This window comes from Tenrec ecaudatus, chromosome 10 (genome assembly GCF_050624435.1).
Source record: "Tenrec ecaudatus isolate mTenEca1 chromosome 10, mTenEca1.hap1, whole genome shotgun sequence".
Lineage (NCBI taxonomy): Eukaryota > Metazoa > Chordata > Mammalia > Afrosoricida > Tenrecidae > Tenrec > Tenrec ecaudatus.
In genome coordinates, this window is record NC_134539.1 from 2863922 (window position 1) to 2877010 (window position 13089).

General features: G+C 58.7%; 1 protein-coding gene across 2 annotated transcripts in view; it reads left to right on the plus strand.

The window, feature by feature from the left end:
* The window catches only part of VAV2 (vav guanine nucleotide exchange factor 2), a 115727-nt gene extending 109653 nt beyond the window's left edge, over positions 1-6074 (plus strand). For both annotated transcript variants that reach the window (XM_075559841.1, XM_075559840.1), the window contains one exon: positions 4121-6074. In XM_075559841.1, the coding sequence (XP_075415956.1) occupies positions 4121-4278 (158 nt within the window). In that variant the 3' untranslated portion in view covers positions 4279-6074. The remainder of the gene's footprint in view (positions 1-4120) is intronic.
* The last annotated feature ends 7015 nt before the right edge of the window (positions 6075-13089 follow it).

Consider the following 13089-nt stretch of genomic DNA (forward strand, 5'->3'; position numbering starts at 1 on the left):
GCAAGTGGGATGGTGAACAGCAGGCTGACCTGACAATCCTTGTCTTTCCATAGTTGAACACAGTCCGTTAGTGTTTAATGTGATCCCTGAGAGTTGGAGGCTTAAGCCCATTCATTATCTTACTGTTCGTGTTCTATCGCAGCTCTCCCTCCTCTCTGCTCTTCTTGCCTTTCGATAAACCGATTTTTCTTTACTATTATATTCTTCTCCTTCTGACCAGCCTGTTAGTATTGTGCCATCCTCGCTGTTATCTGAGCGGCCACTTTAGTGGATACAGCCGTGCCTATGACAGCCCTCGGGCAGCGGTTCTCAACCCGTGGGTCGCGACCCCTTTGTGGGTCGAATGACCTTTTCACAGTGGCCTAAGACCATCAGAAAACACTAAGTGTTAAACAAGATATAATTACATATTGTTTTGTGATGAATCACTATGTTTAATTATGTTTAATCACGTTCAATTTGTAACAATGAAAATACATCCTGCGTGTGAGATATCTACATGATGATTCATCACAGTAGCAAAATGACAGTGATGAAGGAGCAACGGAAGTCATGTTATGGACGGGGGGGTCATCATGACATGAGGAACTGCATTAAAGGGTCGCGGCGTGAGGAAGGGCGAGAACCACTGCATTAGAGACTGCCGTGCGTGCGTTGGTCACTTAAACACCTCCCAGACCATGCAGGAACCCTCCGACCGGCAGTGGGCATCCTCCCCGCAGGTGCTCTCAGGGATCTTGTTGGGTACCACTGAGTCTGCTCTGACCCACAGCCACCCTGCGCACCACGGGACGGAACACTGCCCGGTCCTGTGCCGTCCTCCCCGTTCGGCCTGTGCCTGAGCCCATGGTTGCAGCCACGTGTCCGTCCATCTCATCACGGTCTTTCCTCTTTTTTTGGTGCCCCTCCACTTTACCAGGCAGGAGGTCCTCCTCCAGGGACTGCTCTCTCTCTCTCTCGTGACAAGGTGTGTAAAGTCCGTGAGCTGAAGTCTCGTCATCTGGCCCCCGAGGAGCACTCTGGCCGGACTTCCTCCAGCACACTTGCAGACCCACTGCTGTTTATGTAACGTTTACGGCAGCTTACCACCTGCTACCCTTCCCGGCTCCTCACTCCTTCTCGCAGCCCTGGGCTTCCAGCGAGACCATTTCCCTCCTGCTGCCTGTGCAGTCTTCTCATGTGAGTCTGTTCTAATAACTTCTCTGTTTGGGTTGGAGCCGAAACAGCGTTATTTCACGCTTTTAAACCATTTTCATGAAAGGTGGCCTTCTGAGACAATATTGAACTTAGATGTTGCAGCCGAACAAAGAGCTCCCCTATGCTTAGCTTCATTCTCGTGAGAGCCGCCCCGTTTTGTCCTGTCTTTAACTCCATGTGTGCGCACGTGTGCACGCTTGTTTTCTTCTGAACCATTTGAGAATAAATTGCACATGTTCCCGCTTGGTCCTTCAGTATGTTTTGCTCAAGATCAATGCAACATTACAATGGCTAAGTCAGAACACGTACCTTCAATAAAGTGTGGTCATAGTAAGTGTTATTTCCGCAGTCGCAAAATGGTAGCACCACCCATCTAGCTTCAGGGCTGCAGTGACCAGGGCAGCTGGTCACCCTGAGGTGGAGGTCACGGTTACCCCACTCACCAGCCTTTTGGCCAGTTCTGAGACCACCTGTCCCTCTGGTGGCACTCGCTGCTGCTCGGGCTGTGGCTGCCCCTTAAGTGGCCGTGTGGAGCTCACAGCCACTCCCACAGTTGGTGGTTTATTAAGGAAGCAGCAGGATTGGGAGCAGGGAGCTCGCAGGCCCAGTCTGGAAGCTTCCATTGGTGGGGAGAACACATCCCATCCCTTTTTTCTGCCCCGCTCTCACCAACCTCCTGGCCACTGAGCCTTCTGTCCACCAGGCACACCTGCCTCAGCCATACAGGCGCCCTCTCAGCCCACGAGAACAGGTCTCCCCTGGGCCCCCTCTGGACAGGCTCCTCAGGCCCCGGCTCTCACCGACTCCAGAGCTGCAGCCCTGGGCCCCAGGTACAGCTCTTTAAGGCAATTCCTTCCCTCCTTTCTTTCCGTGTATTCCCTGGCCTTTCTTTCCCCTTTCATCCTAAACAGCCTCTGAGGGTGGACTGCATGTACACCTGGGAATTTCAAAACAGCATTCCCAGCAGGGATGTGAAACGACTGATCTCTCTCTCTCTCTCTCTCTCTCTCTCTGTGTGTGTAAGCCACAGACACTTCGTTTGCTCAACAGGCCATAGTAACTTCATTTGCGTAGTATCTGACCAATCCCTACAAGGTGCACACCCCTCTCAGGGCAGGCTGCAGTACAAAACTAGACAAAAAACATATCTCGCACCTAAAGTAGCTCACCTAGGAAATGTCAATCAACCTGGACCAAAGTCATACACCCTCTGGGGTGGAAAACCAGGGCAAACCGAGCCTCGGGGCGGAGGGGAAAATCTCTCAAGCCGTTTACCCAAAGAACCAAGGCCGAAGACCTCCGGAAGAAGCGCCTTTTTGTTTTCCCTGGACGGGAGTTCTCGATGGCCACGTGCCGTGTTTGACCAGCCCGGTGCTGTTCTAGTGGCCGTCACTGTGGGTCATTTCTTCAGGAAAGTCCGTCGTAGTCTGACTGTTGCTCCTGGAAGCACTTGCCGCCCCAGTTCTCCGCTGAGCCGCATGCCCTGTGCTCAGTGTTCATCAGCAGTTCCACGGCGTGCCCACGTGCGGTTTTGCTTGAATTGATTCTACCTGGGCCTGACAGTGGTCTGGGAATACGTGGCTTCGTGTCCTTCCTCAGTTTGGGGAAATGCCCAGGCAGTGTGCATGCATCGATTATGTGTGCTGAGGAAGGACTCCATTCGCCTAGATGTGAGGACGTGTCACCAAGGCCCAACTCGATTTTCCCTGCTGTCCCCACTGCCACTGGTCTGCAACCTTGGTCTCTTCCACTGACCCGTCTTCTCTGTGACCCTGCAGCTTCTCTGCCCTGCCGCCAAGTCCTCTGATTGAATTCGGGATGACAGTCATCGCACTAAGTCTAGGGTCCTCTGGCTTTTTGCCGCATTTGTCTGGCAGTGTCGTGAGCTACTGTCAAGCCCATTCTGACTCACAGTGACCCCAACCACGGCATGAGCCCCCCGCCCCGTCCGGAGCCATCCCACAATCCTATCCGATGGTTGGATGGATGCAGCAGCTGTGTCAGCCCCTCTCCTTGTGGGTGGCCCTCTTCTTCACTGACCCTCAGAATTACCAAGTCTCCTGTCCCTTCCCGGGAACCGGTCCCTCCTGATCGCATGTCCCATGTCCGTGAGACAAAAGTCCCACGTCGCTTCTGAGAAGCATGCTGACTGCACTAAGCCCAAGACAGATTTACTTCGTCTTCCAGCTGTAAACACCTGGCTGCCATTGAGTCAATTCTGGCTCCTCAAGGTCCTTCTAGGACAGGGTGGAGACTCAGACTTCAGATAGCCTTGTCCTTCCCCCAGAGAGCAGCCGGTCTGTTTGAACTGCTGACCAGTGTGTGGCCCACTGCACCTCCAGCACTCCTTGTCCCTCTGGCAGCCCACGGCTTGTTCCGAGCCCTCCGCCCTGCCGTGTGTTTCCCCACCGATGTTCTTGACTTTCTTTGGGCACGTGGAGGAGAGCGTTTAAATCCCCTGGTGGACAGCGTGTGTCCACGCTGACGTGCTGGTTTCTAGGGTCCATGTGCTTTTGGTTTTTGTTGCTTGCCTGGATGCTGCGCTGTGTCATCCGGAAAGGACTGAAGGGCAGTGAATCCCGGGTTGCTTGAGCCCCTGCGCTGTGCACCCACCTGCTGCCACTGAGCTGACTGCTGCCCCGAGGTCCTGGCCCACAGATGAACACTCTCCCCAGGGCTTCTGAGATAGCTCGGCTCTAGGGGAGCAGGCAGTCTCCTTGTTTTGTCAGCAGCCGGGGGCTTGAACCACTGACCTTGCAGTTGCTAGAGGGTGGGTGGTCATCGCAAGCTGCTCAGGATGGCTGCATTCCATTCGCCTTGAATAAATCAGGGGTGACTTAGGAGGCTGGCAGTCAGAGGAGCGTAGTCTGCTGGCTTGTCTCCGGCCCCCTGTGCCCATCCGTGGCCCTGCCTTCTGTTCCAGGTCGGCTGGTTTCCATCGACGTACGTAGAGGAGGAGGGCATCCAGTGACCACGGGAGCTCGGGCCGGACGTAAGGATTCTCCGAGGAGGGGTGGCCCTGGCTCTGAAGTCAGCCTCTGGCTCCGAGACTCAGAGGGGAACACCCCCCTGCCCTCCTGAAGCTGAAGCCACGGGCGGGAAGGGTCTTTCCCGCCCCACCTGCGACTGGATCCCCCACCCGTGTGTCTGGTGACCAGCCTGGCTCGTGGGACATGTACATAGAGGGAATCGAGGCCAGCCCCTGCTGAGGGTGGTCTCCTTGGGCCACCCACAGGGGTGCCCGCGGTGTGGCAGGCAGACCCTGGGTGACTGCTGACCCGGAGCTCCCGGCTGGCCTGGCCTGCCCTGCCGAGGTGGTGGTCAGGAGCCGAGGTGCCTGGAACAGAGGCCATCCTGGGCCACAGCCAGCCCCTCCTGCACGGCTGTCTACTGCCTGCTGCTGGTCCCCAGGGGCAGGGGGGAGTAGGAGGCCCAGGGTCAGGCCTCTACTGTGTCCCCTGCTTGGCCCGGCTGTGTTGCGTGTAGAAGAGAGCTTCTCAAGGGTCTGCTGCTGTCACCCCAACTCCTGGGACCCCCTCTCTGTACCAGGGGGGTGGGGACCCCATGGGCAGGCGCCTCTTTTGAGGAAGGGCCTTAGGAACGATGAATTGCTGACCCTACTGCCCAGTCAATGGTACTGTGCTTGACCCTGCCCAGAGCCCCGGGGTGTGTCTGCCCTGCCCTGCTGCCAGGAAGACCCAGAGGTGGAAAACCCTAGAATGAGCCGGGACAAAAACGGGGGGCTCCCCTCACTGGGTCCCTGCTGCTCATACTCCTCTCGCAAAGCGCCCCCGCACCCACTGAGGGGCCCTGGGGCTTGCAAGCTGCCCCCTGTGGTTCCCTGCCCTTTCTCCAGCAGCCTTGTGTCACCCAGGCCTGTGGCCAGCCCCAAAGAAGTGCTCTGGGCATGGGGAGTGCCTCTGCCCTCTCCCTCCTGCTCCCTCCGGCCTTGGACCTATGACAGGCGTAGCCAGAGCCTGTTTGCCTGCCCTTGCATTGCATGAGACCCAGTGGCTCTGAGCCTAAGCTGCTGTGAGCCCCTGTCCCTCCACTTGGCTGCCCAGCCCTGCGCAGGGAGGGCAGGCTGGCAGGGCTGCATGGTGGGGAGACTGGCTCCTCCTACCTGGGGTGGACTAGTCATGGCACTGCAGCTGGGGGTCCCTTTCTGAGTGCCAGGCCGGGGCCACACACCCAGCAACATGGGGCACCAAAATGGGCACAGGTAAACAGGAAGGCCAGGGGTATGAGGGCCCAGTGGGGCGAGCGGGTACAGAGGCGGGCCTTGGAGGGTGTGCCCCTTGGTCCTCACCTGTCAGGTACATGGAGCACTTTGTAGTGACTTTCAGTTAGGCGTGGGGAAGGGGGTTTGGGGGGACCAGCCTTCCTGAGCTTGCTGATGCCAGACTCCGCCTGTCTGTCTGTTTTTGCTTGTTGGTCTGTGGACCCGGCAAAGCTCGCCAGGGTACCGCCCCAACCCCCCCCCCCGTTTTATCTGTGAAGAAGAGGAAGCGATTTCATAATCCTGCAGAGGAAATGGTTCCCCACACCGCGAAGGATCGCCCGGGGGAGAGCCCCACGCCACCACCACCCCCACCCCCGCCCGGAGCGTGTGGGGGAGAGCGTTCGGTCTCTGTTTCCTTGGACTTTGTCTTTGGTTTGGTTTGTTTTGCACTGACCAGGATGGGAGGAGGACTGGGGGGGCGCCCGGGCGCTCAGGGCCTGGGACTGAGCTGCGACGGAGGGGCCTGATGCATGCGTTTCAGGGACGGAGCCCCCCAGGCAGCGGCGGCCCCACGCAGAACAGGGACTGTGCACTGGCCGGTGGATTCTCCCAGGCCACCGTTTCTACCGCAAATAAACCTCTGTTTTCGGCAGGAGTGTGGGCTTTCTGTGCGACGGTGGGGTTCCTGCCTGTGGGGGCCAGCTTCAAGCTGAAGCCGGTGGTCTGGAGGGGACAGCAGCCTCAGCTACCAGCCAGGCTACTCCCCCGGCTAGCACAGCCATGCTACCCCACACTGCTTCCCGCAGAGGGCCCCCACACTGGTGGACTCCAGCCCTGACATCGCCTGTCCCTGGGGCACTGGGTGAGTTCCAGTTCTCTGGTGACACTCCGGGCAGGAATGAGCTCTCCACCAGGAAGTCATCTCTCACGGAGATGGCCCAGCCCAGCCTAATTCAAGTCCATGCCCCCGAGCTGGCCAGCCAGCGGGGAGAAGCGGGAGGCAGGGAGGTCACAGGCCTGTGGGTGCAAAGTCAGGGATTCAAGGCTGGTGGAAACATGGCAGGTGCCACAGCGCCCAGGGTTGGCAGTCCCAGGGGCCACCTCCGAGCCACATGCAGATCCAAGCAAACGGGGACTCAGAGAGGCGGGAGGGAGCGGGTGGGGGTGGAGGGGGTACCGGTTCCCCTCCTAGAGACAGGCCACCCCCCAGGGAAGAGTCACCAGGCCGTAACCTGACTCACAGGCTGGACTCCAGCCTGCCTCCACACAGGTGCATGTTTGGCTTAAATGTGGCCCTCCCAGGTACCCTCCCCCACTCGCCTCGGTTTTCTCCCCACCTGCTTGGGTCCAACTGTCCAGGCTCAAGATTGGACAGCAAGATAGAAATGCATTTCTGTCTCACAGCAGAGTACCCAGGGGCAATGGGCTCGGTGTTTGGCTCCACTCTCCCCAGGTCCCTCCACCCCACACTGGCCCTCTGGTCTGAGGGGGCTGCAGGCCACCCTGGAGGTCAGGGAGGATGGTGTGATAGGGGAGTGTGACCAGTGGATGGGCAGCGGGTGGCTGGCTACGGAACTAGTCTCGGCGAGTAACAGCTGTTATATGTGGGGGTGTGTGCCCTGGGGCCCCCGTCGCCCCTCCCCACCGCTCTGGCTGACCAGGCCACCTCAGCTGCCTGGTGAGGTACCACCCAAGAGGTCTGAAGAGAGCAGGGGTACTTGGCACTGCAAGTGTCCACAGGTCATCGTGGGGGGGGGGCGCTCCAGGCATCCACAGGGGCCACTGCTGACCACAACAACCAAAGGGCAGGGGCAGGCACTCCAGAGCCAGCAGGGGAGTGACTGTCATGACCACAGCATTGGGCTTCCTCTCCCTGAAGCCAGGTGGGGCAGGGGTCCAGGCTCTTGATGTCCCCTCTTGGTCCCCCTGCCCCTCCTCTCCCTCCCCCTTGCTGTGTGTGAGGACCCCTGTCAGAGCCACATGCCCCTCCCCAGCTGCTTCGACTCTTCTGACGCAGCTGGTGCTGCTCCGATCTGGCGGCCATGCGGCCCCTCAGCTGTACTTGATACACAAGCCAACAGCCAGGCCTTCCCTCCACAGCTCTGGTGGTGGTGGTGGTGGTTGGGGGTGGAGGGGAGGGGGTTCCTCTGATGGCCACTTAGTGCAGGCCCTCGGCATCACCAGGGGCTTCCTGTCCTCATTAGGCTGTGTGGCCCCTCTCGTTGCCCCACGTCTACGGGGTTGTGCTGACTCGAACCCGCGCTTGGCTGCCAGCCCGCTGAAGATGCCAATCTGTTCCCGCCAGACAGTGAGAGGGGCTGGCTGGACGGCCCATCAGTTCCTGTCCCTCCACTCCCAACACATTGACACCTGGATGTGGGAGCTGCATGGTGGGCTCTCTGGGAGACCCCCACCCACCCCAGCCCATTCGGGAGAGGAAGTCAGACGGATCAGAGGTCGGAGGGCCTCCGGGGGTGGGGGAACTTCAGGTCTGACCCCTCCTGTAGCAGGTTCTCAAGACGGATGGGGGCCCACTGGGCTGACCCCCTCAGACGGCTCCCCACCGTGAACAGTCTGGGCATACGGGCGCAGTGGTGGGGCGCGCACACGCACGCACGGGGCAGAAGGCTAGGGAGGAAGGGCAGCCCGCACGGGTGCTGTCCCTGTACGCACAGCAGAGACGTCTTGCACTGCCGCTCCCTGGGGCACCTACTGAGGCCTCCAGGGGATGGGTAAAGACGGCAGGGTCTCGGTGGGGACCCGTTTTAAATGGTTCTAGAACTTAAAACTGTATCTCCCTGTCGCCGGGTCAGTTCCAACCCACAGCGACCCTGTAGGACAGGGTGGAACTGCCCCTCGGGCTTTGTCTTCAGGGAAGCGGAAGGCTTCACTGCTCACCTTCAGGGCGGCTGGGGGCTGTGAACCACTGGCCTTGTAGTTAGGCCAGGGTATCCCCGCCACCGCCCGAACCAAACTCACTGCCATGGGGTCGTGGTGGACTCAGCACCTCCGTAGGACAGGGGACAGCCTTGACTATGAAGGCCGCGAGTGGGTGCTGGCGCCCCCGTGTGTGAGAGAGGGGAACTGCACTCTGGGGAGCCATTCCTCTGGTCTGGGAAGAGGAGGGGCTTAAGCACCAAGCAGGTAACCCCAGGTCCGCTGTGGGAAACAGGACGGGGAGAGGGTGTGCAAACGGATTCTTTAATCTTGTATTTCAGAAGCCTGGGAGACCAGGGTTCTGGGTGGAGGGAGGCCTTCACACTTGTGAGTTAATGAGCCGGTCACATTCTCATAGCTAAGATCAATCCCCACAATATCCTCGCTTGATAGTGTTACCTTACAGCTGCCTCTCACAAGCACTCGGCTGATTGATTGCTATGTGGCCCGCAGCTTTATCTACAGGAGCAGACATGCACTACTGCTCTCCCAGCTCAGGGGACAGCCACTCCCCCTGACCTGTCCCCAGCACTGGTGCTAGCGTACTCCCCAGTGAACTCAGGGACCTCCAGGTTAGGGTACAGCCCACTTTGTTACCATGTGGTTACTTGTAATTAGGGGGATTTGCATGCGCCGAGATACTATGTAATTGATGTAAGAGCACATTTCCTCTCTCCTGGACCTGGTTCCTGATATCATGAAGGTGAGCACCCCAAAACTTTTGTCTGCCTCTTACTTTCTTCCCTTCAATTCCACAAACGTCCCCGAGGACCCATTGGATGTGGGCTGGATCCCGCAGCAGTTGGAGCCACCGGCTGCTCCTCAGGAGAAAGAGAAGGGTTTCTACTCCCCTTAGGAGTGAACAGCCCTGGAAGCTCACAGGATCGGTTCCGCCCTGTCCTGTTGAGTTGGCGTCGACTAGAGGGTCGTGAGTTTGGTTCTGTTACCATTTTCAGAAGAGGTGGGGCCGCGGCCACACATCGTGCCGCTCACCCCAAGGCAGCAGTCCGGAACCACCAGCCACGCTGCTTTCTGCTCCTGAAGGACTTACACTGGAAAACCCACAGGGCAGTTGGGCCCCGCCATGCCGGGCTCCGTGGCGTTGGCATCGCCTCGATGGCAGTCGGTGTGTTGTTTCAGGGTCTTCAGAAGTAGACTGCCCCTGGGTGGGCACCCCTGGGTGGGCACCCCTGGGTGGGTGGGAGCAGCCAGATCACAGGTTAGTATCCAAGCACCCGGCCATTCCCAGCACACAGAAGGAAGTGTTGCTACAGAAGGAAGATGAAGGGAGAGCTGGTGCCAGGGAGCCCGCCCACTGCGTCCGGCAGCGCTGGGGAGTTGGCAAAGAGTATGGACTGGGCCCTGGCTCCCAGAAGGACACACAACACTGGGGGAAATGCAGCCAGAAGGCCCCTTAGGAGGGAGGGTGGTGTGTCAGTCCAGGTGGACTAGAGAAACAAATTCATAGACACTCATCTGTGCGCAAGAGAGAACTTTATATCCAAGAAAAATTGTACATTAAGAAAACAGCCCAGTCCAGACCAAGTCCATAAGCCTGATATTACCCCATATGTCTGACAGTCTATAAATTCCTCTTCAGATTCACGCAACACATGCAATGACGCCAAATGCAGGGAGATCACAGGCCAGTGGGAGGAAAGTCTTGTGGATCCAGTGGCGGTGGAAGCATCTCAGCGTTGGCATCTCCATGTGGCTCCTCCAGCTCCAGGGCGCTGGCTCCATCAGTGTAGCTCCATGTGGCTTGTCTTGCAGGGAGAGTGTGTGCGTGTTCTGCCTCCAGTGAGCTGTTTTTCTCCGTGGCAGCTCCCAAATGAGGTCATCAAGCTGTGACCTGATTGACAGGCTAGACTCTACCCCTTCCTCAAGTTGACAGGAGATGATGTCACGGCCACAGGGCTTACTAGGTCTTACCTGCCAAACCACTGGGAATCTGGCCTTGCCTGTTGACCCAGCCTTAGCTCCCACATCCACTCCGATCCCAAGCCCTCCCTGCCCTCCTCGAGTGGATGCTGCCTCAGCGACCCTAGAAGGCAGGGTAGACGACCCCTGTGGCTTTCTGTCCGAGAGGACAAGTCCTCATGGGAGTAGAAAGCCTGCCAGTCACCCGCAAATGTGAAGAAAATGAGCTAAGCTTGAGGGAAGGCCGGGGTGAGGGGTGTGAGGGGCAAGAAGCTGCCGTGACTGCAGCCTGGCTCCTGGGAGGGAATGGGGCAGCGCCGGAGAGAGGAGGAGGAGGCCCGGCAGCCCATCCCAGCAGTCTGGCTGAGTCTGTTCCCCACCGACTGGCGCGCCCGGAGTGACACGGTGGCTGCAGCAGTGGACTCGCGCATAGCAACCCTTGTGAGGGTGGTGCCTGGCCAGCAGGCCACAGTGGGCCACATACCCTGATACAGCCACAGCGCCACTGTGTAACCGCCCCGGCTCATCTGCCGGTGCCAGGGGGCTTCCGAAGGTTTCTTTTCCCTCCACTCTGTGTGTCTGTGAACTTTCTGACGCCCCCTCACGCATGCCAATGAGCTGAGAGAAGGCAGGAGTCCCAAGGGGTGGGGGGTGGGAGTGGGGGCTGGCTTTCTCTTTCTGCCCGGGTGAGCTCACAGGCCAGTCTGCACAAGCAGGCCAGGCCAGGGCCAGAAGAGCAAAGGCCAGAACCCACTGAGGGCGCTGGGCCCTGGAGCAAAGGCCCTCGTTAAAGCTGGGACCCCAGGGGTGGAGAGTTGTCTGTTCGGCAGGGTTCTCTAGAGAAACAAAACCAGGACACTTAGGATTCTCTATATATGAGGGTAGGTTGATACGGCGAGAAGGAGTATAGCAGCTAATTCGTCCACGCGGCAGCCCAGAGGGCTCAGTCCAACTCACTTTCTTGCAACAATTAATACGCTGGAAGTCCTTCAACTCCCAGGGGGCTTTGGTCCAAGATCAAGGACGCAGACAGCAGAGTCCTCCCTCCGGTAAGACAGACAGTCTGCTCTCAGACAGCAGGCAGGTCACCTACAGTCAGTAGCTCGGGAGCTTAGCAAAGCAGGCCCGGATGGGATATCGAACTCAGGCAATGCCAGGTGTCTGGGTCCACCAGCCTCACGCCCAAGCAACGTGGGCACCAGCAGTGTGGGCAAGCAGGTCGTGAAGGACCTCAAGCTCTAGCAACATGATCCAGGCTCCACGAGTTGGCTTGGCCCCCAGGTGGTGTAGCTCACAGATGGAGACAGAGAACTAGCTAAAGCAGCAGCACGCTGGTCCTGTCACTAGAAAGCAAGAGAGAGGGGGGCAGGCCTTGCAGAGCCATGTATCTCGATGGTCCTCCAATCAAGCTGCGACCTAATTGAACTCCGCCCGCATGTTCCTATTGGCCAGGTTGGCACAATAAACCTATCGCAGGAGGGCTCACCCTCAGGATAACTCGCAGTAGCTTCCCCAGAACACACCACCATCAAGCCATGCCAAGGAAAGTTCGTTTCTTGTTCAACACTGACCCTGGGCGGGAAGAAGACTCAGGACCTTCCCAGGAGAACGGTGAGGACCGGTGGGTGCTTCATTCTGCTGTGCCTGGGGTCGCTGTGCACTGTACCCCACCAAACAGCACCCAACACAGCAAGGGTGCACACTTGCAGGCTCCAGGCTAACATCAGCACCCTTTTGAAGGCTTCTGGGGAGCCAGGACCACAGGTGGCCCCCCACATTGCCATCTTCGCCCCAGGAATAGACAAAAGCTTTCTTGGGAGGGACCAGCTGGACCCACAGAACCTGCTGTGGACCATCAGCCCCGCCAGTCTGAGCAGAGTGCAGACCCACCGGGCCATAGCTATGGGCTCATGGGGACCCTGCCTTGCCCTGTCCGTGACCTCACTGCTGGGCTCCTCACCATCCCTGCCCCTGAAGGGACCGGGCTCACGGCGGCCAGGGTACAGTGCGCACAGGAGGCCCCTGGGGCACTACTTCCCACAAAGGCTCAGCCGCCTCTCTCTGCCCACTGTGTGGTCAGGGTCAGAACATGGGAGGTCAGCCCGGCCAACCTGTGTTTACCTCCTCATCTGTCGTGAATGACCTCACATGCCCCAGCACATCAAAGACTCTGCTTTGCAGTGTGGCTGGGAGCTGTCTCCTCCCCAGCCTCCAGCCCCTTCCCGCAGAATCCCAACCTCTACACGGTGTGCCCCGGCAGGTCTGAGGGCCCGGTAAGCACGGTCTCCTGTGCTAACGGAAACATCTGTAGTGGGGACAGCCTCACTTCAGATGAGCCAGTAAACACAAGGTACCCAGTGCTTCCCTTGCGTACTGGTCCTTCACTCTTGGTGGTGGGGCAAAGAGCCCCCAGTCCAGAGCTGACTATTTCCTACACCCCAATGTTCGGGAGGCTTCCAGACCTCCAGCCTGAGATGGTACTGTCCATCCGCTCACCTTGTAAGAACTGCAAGGTTCCTGAGTCCTTAGCTGCTGGGTCTCCAGGAGGGTCCTGTACCTTTGGCCCTGGAGGAACAGAGAGAGAGACAGAGGCAGCATCCAGCCCGGGGCTGCAGGTGAAGGCCTGAGACCCCCTTGGGAGGGTGGAGGGAGCAGCTTGGATCTGCAGCCTCTGAGCACACGTGCCATGGACTAGGTCCAAGGGGGCCAGGACTTCTAGAGAGAACTCTGGGCCCTGGGCATCCCCCGCCCCAGCAGTGGTGGGAGGGCTCTTGAGGTGGGCATGGGGATCTTAGACCCAGACTCTGCCCTGG